The sequence below is a fragment of the Eulemur rufifrons genome, chromosome 24 (assembly GCF_041146395.1).
Source record: "Eulemur rufifrons isolate Redbay chromosome 24, OSU_ERuf_1, whole genome shotgun sequence".
NCBI classification, from domain to species: Eukaryota; Metazoa; Chordata; class Mammalia; order Primates; family Lemuridae; genus Eulemur; species Eulemur rufifrons.
Window position 1 is genome coordinate 36,485,439 of NC_091006.1, and position 12,011 is coordinate 36,497,449.

At 46.7% G+C, this 12,011-nt stretch overlaps 1 protein-coding gene across 2 annotated transcripts in view; it reads left to right on the forward strand.

Annotated features, from left to right (window-relative positions):
- The first annotated feature begins 3,421 nt into the window (after positions 1-3,421).
- Positions 3,422-12,011, forward strand: part of ATP8A1 (ATPase phospholipid transporting 8A1) — a 190,259-nt gene continuing 181,669 nt past the window's right edge. For both annotated transcript variants that reach the window (XM_069458057.1, XM_069458058.1), the window contains exon 1: positions 3,422-3,576. In XM_069458057.1, the coding sequence (XP_069314158.1) occupies positions 3,528-3,576 (49 nt within the window). In that variant the 5' untranslated portion in view covers positions 3,422-3,527. The remainder of the gene's footprint in view (positions 3,577-12,011) is intronic.

Consider the following 12,011-nt stretch of genomic DNA (forward strand, 5'->3'; position numbering starts at 1 on the left):
CTTAGAGTGTAATTTAGTGAGGAAAGTTGAAGAAAATTTTGTGGCAAAATTCAAGGGAAAATGTCATAAAAATGCTGGAAAGTGGGCATATTGGGACATCACTTGTTCAGAAGACTCATTAGAAAAAATACGTATATCCTTTGCATGACATTTAAGACTCTTTCAAATCTGGCACCTTTGGCGCCCATGCCTCGAATCCTGATGCAAACCTTTACTGTAGTCAAATCATGTCTCTTTGTTCCCCCCAAACATACATGCTCTTCTGTCACTTCAATGACCTTAAGCAATCTTTAAATAATCATTATTGAGTATTTACTATATGCCCAGCATTTCTACCTGGAGAGAGGTCTCCTGTTCATTTCTATAGATTGAACCCCTAATTCAAGATCTAGCTCAACAACCTTGGTCACCCCAGCTCTTGGACTCTCCTCTCCTCTCAATGTCTGTGGTGGCTGCTGTCTGTTTGGCGTGAAGTGTGAGCCACCTTGTTGCCCCGCTGGTTAGGTTTCATTAGGTGCCTCTGCAACCTAGTTCTCTGGCTCAGCACGACACAGAAGTTATGCATTCAACGCATATTTTGTGGAGGACGCTTCAACCTGGTCCTTGGACAAGTCGTCCTTGAATAACCCTCTTCCTTCTAAGTCCATCATCAGTGTAGTCATAGGACTTGAAACTTTTTCATGATCTTGCTGACATCTGAATTCTATACCTGTAACAAGGTCATGTTGCTGGAACCGGAGTTCCCTGCCAGGGGTTGGCACAGTGCATTTCTCGCACAATGGAAGGTGAGAAGATCCCGGAGCTTTTGAATCAAGTGGTTGCAGATTAGTGCAATACACAACCTCAATCAAGTTCCCGAGCCCATGAAAATGGGTGTGACTTCTAGCAATCAGGAGTGAGTGGTTTTTCATAAATGAGGCGGTTAGGATACTCTTGCCCTTAGGGGTCAAGTGATAACAGGATCTGGCAAAGGACACATGGTGATCTATAGAGCATATCACGCGATATTCTTCTCTGTATGAAAGACTTGTCACTTCCTGTATAATGACACGTTTTCAGCTTTGCTGGTTGCTAATGGGACACGCATGTGTAGAATGGTTTGTTCTGCAGTAAACAGGTAACCCCTGGGACTCCCTGCAGGTAATTGCTATTTATAGACAAGCAGAATTGAACCTTATTTGAGGGCTCGTTAGGAATTACAAAGGTGATTGCTCATAAATCAAATGCTGTCATTCTGCTGAACACTGATTTTGAATAAAAAGTGATTCTAGCTTCACATAAAATTACACCTATAATGTTAACAGAAAAGCACTATTTTCTTTTTCATTTTATAGCTGATTTTCTTTTCTTTTCTTCCTTTTTTTTTTTTCTATTTCTTTGATTTCCTTGCTTACTTAATTTTGTTCCAGACTCACACTCATTAAGCCAGAGGAAGCCTGCTTTATACCAGGAGGTCCTGGGACACGGGAGAAATACAAATGCCGGTGACGACTGTCCCAAAAAGGCTGCAACCATTCTTTACGTCTAGAAGGCCGTACTTTGAAGTCATGCCTATCCGAAACAGATACGTTTGAGTCCTGCTTCACCCCGAGATGTTCCGTGAACACTGAGCCTACATTTCCTTTGTTCTAATCCCAGCCTCCGACTCGAGCCGAGCAGAGCGGGCTCCGCACGAAGACGCTCCGGCTGCCTGAGCGGGAACGCCGGGCTGGGCTGGGATGCAGGGCAGATGCCACAGATGGAGATGAGATGCTATTAGCAGATTTTATTTCATTTTTTTCCTGAGGCTTGTTAATAATCACTTCTCTCTCGGGTCACACCTCTCCAGATCTTTCCCTTCAGGATGGCTCTCGAAGGAGCTCACACAAAAGACCTCCACGTGAGGCCTTCTTCCATTGCGTGGTGAGGAAGACACGAAACGAGGGAAGAGGCAACTGTTTCTAATTTGTTAATTGCTTCTGCTTTATGTAACGTTTTTGGCCGCGAGAGGAGTGGACAGACACAAAATGACTAAACAGGGTGGCTTTTATTAAGCGCTCCCGGGTGCGGTTCGGGGGTCCCAAGAGAGGGGCCAGAGAAGTCGCGCTGTCCGGGACTGAGGCAGGGGTTTTTACATGCGGTGAGGGGCACAAGCGGAGGGGGGCTTGTTTTTCAGGTGTGTTGCAGCAAGTTAGGTTTGGGTCATCAAGTTCTGGTAAGCAGGATGTCCCCAGGGTCGGGTAGACAGCGTGCGGGCTGCGGGTGCCGCCAGTCACAGGATGTGGCTGGGCTTGGTGGGGCCAGGTGCTTGCTCAAGCGGCAAAGTCAAGCTGGCTCGCTGCTCAGGTAGAGAGGTTTATCGTAGGGGGAGGGGGCTACATGACCCCCCCACCGACCTTGCACTTTATACCTTTCTCGCCAGGTCCCCAGAGTCTACACAAAACCTTACATCTCATCTTGAAGGTGATGTCAGCAGTGAATACAAAATACCGTACTTGTTTGGACAACTTGTTAGCATAAATCTAGGTTTACATTTTGTTATGATGGTCTCTAGGATAGGGGACAAATTAAAATTTAATATAGTTATGGATTTTATACTAAGACCCCTCTTCCCCTTTTCAGATAAAACTACTGCAACCAACTTTCCGCAGCAAAAATCCAAAATAACAGAAGTGCTTTGCGAACCACCTGGGTTGGTGGATTACAGTTAGTTGATTACACGTCAGTTTCAGAACCTTGCCAGGCCGCAGCATGAGCTGGAGCCAGGCGCGGGGCCCGCTCGCAGGCGCCCGCACGCACCTGGGCCCGGCGACTGGGGGGACGCGGCGCCCGGAGCCTCCCGGCCTCGCAGCCTGTTGCCGGTCGGCGGGGCGAGGGGGCCGGTGCCGCTCGGGCTACGAGTCCAGCTGGGCGTGCGGAGGCTGGACTTCCACCCAGAGGGCGAACGCGCCGTCCTGTCCCTGCTCCAACTGGGACTTAGGTCCGGGCGCCCCAGACCCTGTCGCCGTCGCCTACCCGCCCAGACCCAACACCCCTTTCCAGACGACGGGCGGGTCCATTGCTATTAAAAGCCAGAGGGTGGCCGGAGGGTGGCCGCAGGGGACACGTGGGGAAGCAGAAACCAGACCGCCTTTTCCTCCCGGGCCAAGCCTTGGGGGAGTAGCGGACGCCGTAAGAGGGACCCGGCACGCAGAGGCTGATGGCGGATCCCCCCGAGCAGTGGTACGGTCCGCAGTGGGGCGGGCCGAGCAGGCTCCGGGTGTCCCCGCCCCTCGCGAGCCGCCCCCGGAGCGCGCGCCCCAGAACCCTCCCCCGCGCCGGCGCCCGCGCTCCGCCCCGCGCCGAGCCGCCCCCTGCGCGGCCGCCGGGAGAGCTTATCCGGCCCTGCGGACGCCGCTGCCCTTCCTCCTCCTCCTCCTCCCCCCGCCGCGGCGTGCGGGGGCCGGGCCGCCGCCGATCGCTCTGCTCCGCGCAGCCAGCTCTGCCGCCCGTGCCGCACGGTGACAGGTGCAGCCAGGGCTGAGGACCCACCTGCGGCCGCCGCCGCGATGTCGCCCATGCGGAGGACCGTGTCGGAGATCCGCTCGCGCGCGGAGGGTGAGGACGCGGGGCGCGCGGGGGCGGCTCGGAGCCAGCCCGTGGCCGGGTAGGGGGCTGGTGTTTATTCATCCGGGAGGAGACCCCGTCCTTCGTCTCCCCCCTGCTAGTCTGGGTGTCGCGCCCGGCCCCCCGCAGACCCTCTCGCGGCGCTGCCTCCGGGGCGCTCGCAGACCCTTCCTTCCCGGGCTCTGGAGCCCTCGTGCTGGCGTCCTCGGCGGGCGCCCGGGGCTGGCTTTGCACCGCGGCGTGACCGCCCGGTCTCGGTCGCCCTGCCCGCCCCCGACCCGGGCAGCGCGCGAACCGCCCGGGTTCCACTCCGCATGCCGGCCTGGCGCGCAGATCCGCGCCCGCCGCCCCGGCCCTGGCGCCCACCCTCGCCAGCCGCCGCATCGCCGTCCCGGAACGGCGCCTTCGCCTTCCCGGGCTGCGGGACCCTCGGATCCCTAGTCCCCGGCTGCTCAGGGTGCCCAGAGCCTTAATTGCGTGTGGGTGACAGCGGGCCCCCCGCAGGCCAGCCCTGCGGTTCTGCCCCCCGCAGCGCGGTCGCGCCCGGCTGGCTCGCGCCGGAGGTTTCGTTTTGTTTTTCCTTTTGCCGGAAGCTCGCGCCTTGGCCCGCTGAGCTGACTTCTTCGCCAGGTGGAGGCGGTTTGCTTTGCTGCACCTGGGCCAGCTGTTGCGTGGCCGCACCTGTCAGCACCTAGCAACAGATGCCCGGGTGCGTCGCACGGGAGCGCCTGGAGGCCGGGACGCTCCTCACCCCGCCCGGGACCCCTCAGCGTCCTGCTTGGCACGTGGCGAGCGCTCAGTAAATAGTCCTCGATTTTGCTCGGGGAGACGCAAAAACTGTACATGGCTCGAATTTTGGTGTCTTTTGTTTCTTTCCCGTAAACCTGTGCTTGAATCCTGCGAAGGGTGGAATGATGCGTTTCTGAGGATCTCGCCGTCACGACTGATTCCTACCCTTCCGCCCTGCCCCCACCCGGGAATGTGAGGCAGGTGGTCGAGTGGTTTTAGGAAAAAAAGATACAGAAGTCAGGATCCCAGGGGTTGAGACAGGACATTTTATTTTTACGGAACCCCCATGTAAAAACAGGATCCGTGGGCTCTAATATCTAGAATTTTCTGATTCCAGTGCTCAGAAAATATTAAAATGAAACTGCTCTGGGGAGAAGGCCACACAAGAGTCAAAGCTGAGCCGGGTGCTACGTGGGAATTTAGCACATACTTATTGATAATATACCAAAAGATATTTATGTAGGACATTGCTGTTTTAGATGCACCGTTGAATAGGTGATATTATAAAAATACATGTAGTAAAAATATATTGGTTTTTGCACTTCTGAGTGAGATGAATGAATGTTGCTAATCGCCATTGGAGCTGTAGGGGTAATGAAAATATAATGGTAATAGTTGGTATTGTGCTTTTAAGTAATAGCGTCGGTGAGTCATACATTGTGGGAGATAGGGACAAGAGAGAAAAGCTGAAAGCAATTCAAAACCTGTGGCATGTGAGAGGATGCTGTTAGCAGCCTTGGTTGGCATATGGATTGTTCAAGCACTTTCGGGAAGATGACCTTACGAAACCTTGCAACACTCCCGGAGGTTGGTGAAGGTGGAGGACCCTCTGATACTTGAGGAAACTCGGGCCCAGATGGTTTAGTGACTTGCCCAAGGTTGAGGAACTAGTTCAGTGACACATTTCAATTAAGAGCTCTGGAAAAACAAGGATTGCTTCTTACTTAGTCTTTGCATTCTCTTTGCTTCCAGCACAGTGTCCAGTCCGCAGCGGTGCTGGGTGAATGACCCTTCTCTCCGGTACTGGTGGATTTCAGTTTATTACATGTTCAGCGTTTTGCTCAGGACTGTGGTGAAGACAAAATAATGACTCCGTGGGCTGGTGTTGTGGCTCACGGCCTGCTCCGCCCGCTCACGGCCTGCTCCGCCCACACCTCCTTTCCTAAGGCACATTCTCCTTTGAGAGCTCCTGCTGCCCAAGGGGCCTTGTTCTGAGCTGCAGCCCCCCTGGCCCCAGCTGATTGGACCAGCGTAGACTCCTGACCCAGGGGCAGCCAATTCGTAGGTGACTCAGACACTTGCAGCCTTGTGGTTTGGCTCAAAAGGATTGTCAGCGCTGATCATATCTCTCTCGGGAGCCATTAGAGTTAGAGACTTAGGGGGAAAATCAAAGCAGAAAGGGGCAGAGGTGAGTAGGCTGGGAGGTGAGTGGTGCTGATAAAAGGCAGCGGAAATTAAGAGTGAATAGAGATAGGAAAGAGCATGAAATGGATGGGCAGACACAGATGCAGAGAGACGTGGCCAGATCTTGAAGCCCTCCCTCCCTACCTGAATTTTCTAGTCCCATTTCCAGGTACCATTAAAACAAGCTGCATTCCCCACTCCGTGCCCCCTTGAAACGATTTGAATGGGTTTCTGCTCCCTACATTGAGATTGGCCTGGTACACAGCTGTCCTGCCTGCAAGCTGTTTACCAGCAAATTGAGCAAGGACTTAAGTAGGGAATAAATCGCGTAAGGCGTAATGTTGTTCATTGAGCATCGTGCTTGCGATGGGGGACGCAGGTCCGGTGGAAGATTGGGAGTTTGGTGCATGCTTATTTCTGAGCACGAGACCTGCCAAGGGAGTACTTCATTGAGGTGTGATTTGAGGTGAGTCCTCACACGGTGCTTCTCAAATTTTAAGGTGCGTAGGAGTCACCTGGGGGTCTTGTTGATTGCAGATTCTGATTGCAGAGACCTGGGGTAGTTGCAGAGATCTGGGCTAGGGCTGGAGTTGTTACAGTTTTGATGAGCTCACAGGTAATGCTGGGTGAGGCTGGCCTGTGGGGCACAGTCTGAGCAGCAAGTGTCTGAAGGGTATTGCCATCTATTGCAGTAGTCGGGAGGGTGTTGGAGGTAGAGAGTAATGACATGAAAAAACAGTGAGAGTGAACATGGCTTATTTCACAGTTCTTAAGGACGTTGGCCAGGAGCAGAGGACAACTTGGAAGCAGTAGGATGTGAGTTTGGATAGGTAGTGCACTGCTAGATCACAGAGCATTTAGAATGCCAAGATGAGTCATTTGGATACAGAATTGAATATTTGAAAAGGATCTTAGAGTTCATCTAATCTATCATTTAAGCATAACACCGATATTTAATATCTGACAGGGCCACCTGGTAGCCATATCACTATAAGGAAGTGACATCCCAAAAGTAGTATCTTAGCTAAGTCTGGGAGTGTGTTGGATGGTTTGGAGGGAAAATCATTATAGGGTCAAGACTAGTATTGAAGTGGAATAGTGAGAACGGGGAGGGGGAGGGATCAGGGATTTCTCACTAAATCATTAACTCACTCAACAGACCTACAAGTACTGTTCCAGGCACTTGGGATACCTCAGCGAGCAGAATAGATGAGCAGAATAGATAAAACCCTGCCCTGGAGATATTTCCATACCGGTGAGGCAGGAGACAAAACACACACCAAAAAATAAGCAAATAATAGAATCTGTTGTGTGGTAAGTGCTAGGGGGAAAATAAGATGTGTAAGGGTGGTGGATGGGTTGCAGTTTTAAGTAAGGTGGTCAGGCTAGCCCTCATGGAAATGCTGGCAGGAAGGAGGTGTGGAGCCAGCCTGGTGGAGAATTGGGGCGAGGCTGACGCAGGCAGAGGGTACCCAGAGCAAAGGCCCTGAGGCAGGAGGGAGTCTGGAGTGTTAAAGGAATGGTGAGGGGAAGAATAGGAGGATGTTACAGGGTTTAGCTATATAGTGAATATAGAGTGGGAGAGAGAGAGATCTTTTTAAAAAACAATTCTGAAGCAGTAATTTAAAATTCTAATTTTAATGAGATACTAAGTATCTCATTAAAATGCAGTTTCCTGTGCTGGCTCATGAAGATTCTGCCAAATAAATCTGTAGTACCCTGGGAATCTGCATTCTTAATGAGTCCTCCCCCCTCTAGGATATTCTGGAGCTGGTAAAAGATTTTGACGAGCTCTCCTGCATCATACTGAAACTGACTGACTGAGAAAATCTATTAAAAGCTAATTGAAAAGGAGGGTCAATACCGTAAGAGAAGGTATTCTAATTTGGAAGTGACTGTGGGACATCCAGTTGGACTTGTTTTAAAGGTACACAGAAATTTTGAGGTCAGATGTGGGAAAAATTAAACTTGGGAATCTTGAGTTCAGAGGTAACAGTTGAAACCTTGATCGTTGGATAAATTTGCCAGAAAGCAAGAGTAGGTAGACCAGAAGGCTAAGAAGTTTAGGCCTCTCCACTCCTATCTCGGCTAAATCAAATGGGTGTGTGAACACAGCATTAATGATCTAGAAACTGGGACGGAAATAATGGAGGCTTGCACACAATACAGTTGTCACTCGTGTCCAACTAGTGTGCAGGGAGGTCAGGGTCAGCTGTGCCTGCTGCACACACACACTCACAAGGGGTGTTGGTTCCTTGTGCCTCTCTGCTTCACCACCCTGAGTGTATGACATCCATAATGTCACAACATGGCTGCTTGGGTGCCAGCCATCATGTAGGAGTTCTAGGCAGGGAGAAATGTAAGGGCGAGAGACAAACAGGTTTTGTAGAAAGCACCACACAAAAACGGATGTGTATTTTGCATTGGCTCCCAGCTGCAAGGGAAGCTGGGAAATGGAATTTTCCAGTGGGGCGAGATGCTCAGTGTTGTGTTCTTAAGGAAGAGGGGAGAATGGTTACCGGGTAGGTAACAGGCTCGGTCACACTCAGGTAATCAGATGGCCAAAGACTCTTGTTTGAATAAAACTGTTCTAGAGGTCACGCTTTACAAAATAAGCATTAAATTATTCAAAGTAAAGAAATGTACACAAAAACCACGTACCTATCCAGTGGTTTGCATTTTCTTCTGCTGAAGGTAGTAATGCTAAAGTGTAAGAACATGCATTTCGTTTTGGAAAACATGGGCTAAGTAAGTGTTTGTGTTTAGAAGTTGTTTTAGAGATTTTCGTAAGTGGCAACTCTAAAATGTAACTACAAAGAATACTGTGTTTCATTTATTTAAAAGATAACAAAAGGAAAACAAAAGTAATTTCTGTAAGCAGTGTTAAAGGAAAACTCTTAGGAGGCTATTTCAATTGTCCCGGTAAAAGATGACTTAAGTTCTTTGTTCCTTTAATAAGCATGCATTATGCACTTGTTGTGTGCCAGCTAAGTGGGTGACGGGACAGAAAGGATGCAGTGAATGAAGGAGACCCTGAAGCAAGTAGGTGAATGCATCCAAGGTTTGTGACTGAAGTGGCCCCGTGTGAGAAGGTGCGAGTGTAGTGATGCCTCGTGTAATCAGTATTTGCAAAGGTCAAAACGTGTGTCATTTTACTCAGTGGAATTCTGGAGATATTAAGTGCATTAGAGCTATTTTAGGTTTTCTCATCTGTAATACACAATTCACTTTTCTCATTTTATGTCAAAAACAGTGAAAATTGAAGCCCGTTGCCTACATTACAGCTATAGTTTGCATTGATTTTTTTTTTTTTTTTTTTTTGGTGAAATGTTTGCTGTGCAGGGGTCTGGTCTCCTGGTCTTGTTAGAACGGAAGTGCCGTGAGGGCCACCGCTTTCTCCTTCCTCCTTCACGCCTTTCTGGAGCCCAACCTTTCAAAGATCTCAGCGTCTGGCTAGTGAGCTCCCTGAAAGGCTGGGATTTTTGTCTGTTTTGCTCCCTGATGTGCTGCTCCCCCTAGGACGTTACCCGGCACATAGTAGGACTTCGGGTTGAATGAATAAATGGATCTCTGACCTAGAGTTGAGAATGCCTCATGATCCAATCTGCAGAATGCTCTGAGCTAAACCCAGATGTACTCGGTACCCTCTTACTAAAACCCGAGCCCCACAAAGGCAGCGTTTTGTGTGCTTTGCTCACTGCTGCACCCTCCGCATCTAGTGGTTTTCCTGCCACGTGGCCGCCACTTCCTAGTTGTTAAATAAATGGTAACTCTGTTGCGCTTTGTGTTTAATGGAAGAGCTTAACTTGGTTCTCTTGAGGGTGGAAGCACTGCCTGCTCATTGGGAAAACTCACGCTGCAGAAAGGTTTCAAGGAGATGGTAAAATTCACCACAAATACGCCATCCAAGTATAATCCCATTGTGATTGTATTATAATATGTTATATATTTTATATAAATTTTACATAAATTTATATATATGAAATGTTAAGCTTTTAGTGTATATACTTCCCCGCTATTTTTCAGAAGAGGAGAGATATATTTATTTATTAAGAAAAATGAGGTCATACTCTCCATTATTTCTACTCTTTTCTCCCCGCTCAGCGTTTCAGGGACAGCCGTGCCCGTCCAACATAGATGAGTATAAATTCTGGGGAGGATATGATTTTTGTCTACTGTTGCTACTTAGTTCCTCAACGTCTAGAACAGTCCTTGGCACTTGGTAGGGGTCAATAATTATTTGTGGAATGCACAGGTTGATTGTGTGAATTTTATGACGGCATTTTTATGTTAGTCTAGAATAATTTACTGAGGAATCCCCTGTGTCAGCATTTATGTCATTTCAGTTTTCTTCTTCAAATGAACAATTCTGAACATGCATCTTTGTACAACTTTGTGATGATTTTTGTGAGAAACCCCTAGAAATAGGATTTCTGGGTTGAATATGTATCTTTTATTACTTTTGATATGTATTTCAGAATGGCTGGGAAGATGATACTGGTTTATGATCCCACTGAAAATGAACAGGAGTGCCTGTTTATCTCTTTTCAGCATTGTATGATGTTCTTTTTTATCCTTGTGAATATACAATGCAAAAAATAAGTCTTTAAGATTACATTGCTTTCATTATTAGGTTGAACAGAGTTTGGTAATTTTAGTGATTTTTTTTTTTTTTTGAATTGTTTACTCATGTTCCTTTAAGAAGTTTGTTTTGTATTGAATCTTAAGAGCTTCTTAGATTTAAAGATGTTAACTCTTTTCCCTGTTTATAGTTTATCTTTTGACTTCGTAGAACTTCAGCATGTATATAAGTTAATTTTTATGAAGTATAATCTTTAAGCTTTATTCTTAGAATTTCTGCTTTAATGTCATTTTTCATTTCAAGATAGCAGTCATTTTTCACTTAAATTTTTCTTCTAGTACTTTTCTTTTATTTCAGCATTTAATGGGTCCCCTACTACTTTTGAGTTTCATTTTAAACAGTTATATCAGTAATTCCTGTGAGATTTACTCTGTTGTGAGATATAAGATCCAGATCTCATTTTTTTCTCAAATAGTTTTCTACCTGACATAATAACCAAATATTTAATGATCCATTTTTTCCATACTGATTTGAAATGATTCTTTACATGTATATTTGAGTTGTTTTTTTTTGTTTGTTTGTTTTTGAGGCGGTCTCTCCCTCCCCTTCTCCCCCCACCTCTCTCTATTTTGGTCTCTTTTAGCCTCTGGTATCAAATTTCTTTTTTGCAACTTAATAAAAAAAAAAAAAAATCCTCGTAGCTGTCCTCACTGCTTTTTTGCTTTTTTCTCTAAACTTTTCTGTCTTTTTCTAATGTGTATTTTTTTACCTGAACTTATGAATACAATTGAGTCAAGTTAAAAAATATTTTGGTATATTTATCGGGATTGCATTAAGTTTGTAAATTTACATTGACAGAGTTGACATCTTTCTTATAGTGACCCATTGATGCTTAGTGTCTCTATTGGCATTTTTCTTTTTAATACTGGGGAAAGTTTTCTCAAGTCCTGTCCATTTTCATTATTTGTTCCTAGATGATTTATATTTTGTGAAGACATTGTGAATGGGATCCTTTTAAAAAAATTTAATGTTCTTACAATTTTTTAATCAAAATAAAATTTCTGTGTTCTTGTTTGTGACTGTTAGCGTATAAAAGGTGGGCACTGCTGATTTTGAAGTTGACCATCAGTCTGAATTCTTTCATTTCAGGTAGTTTTTCGATTATTTTTTATCTCTGTAGTTTTTAAAATTATATATCGTAAAGCAAAATATTTTTAAATGAGATTTTCAGTTAATGAGATTTGACCAGGTATACAGTGGTGATACTGTTATTGCAGCAAGATTGGTTCATTTTTATCTGCTGACGTGTTGTGGGCTCTGCCTCCTCCTTACCACGGTTCAGCTTTCCTGTAGTAGCCTCACATGACAGCCAAGATATCGCTCTTCTTTGTCTTTTCTGCTAGGCGTAAGGTCAGAATTTAGACCAGCTAGAATTTAACTAACGTTTCTGTGGACTCTACTTACCATATGAAGTTGGCATTCAGATCTCAGATCAGCACTAAGGGAAACAAAGCGTGAGCCACAAATGCTAGATACGTGTGTCATTTGAAATATTCTAGTAGCCTTATTTAAAATGCAAAAAGAAATAGGTGAAATTAATTTTAATACCATACTTATTTAATATTAATCAAATATTAAGTCATAGTAAATT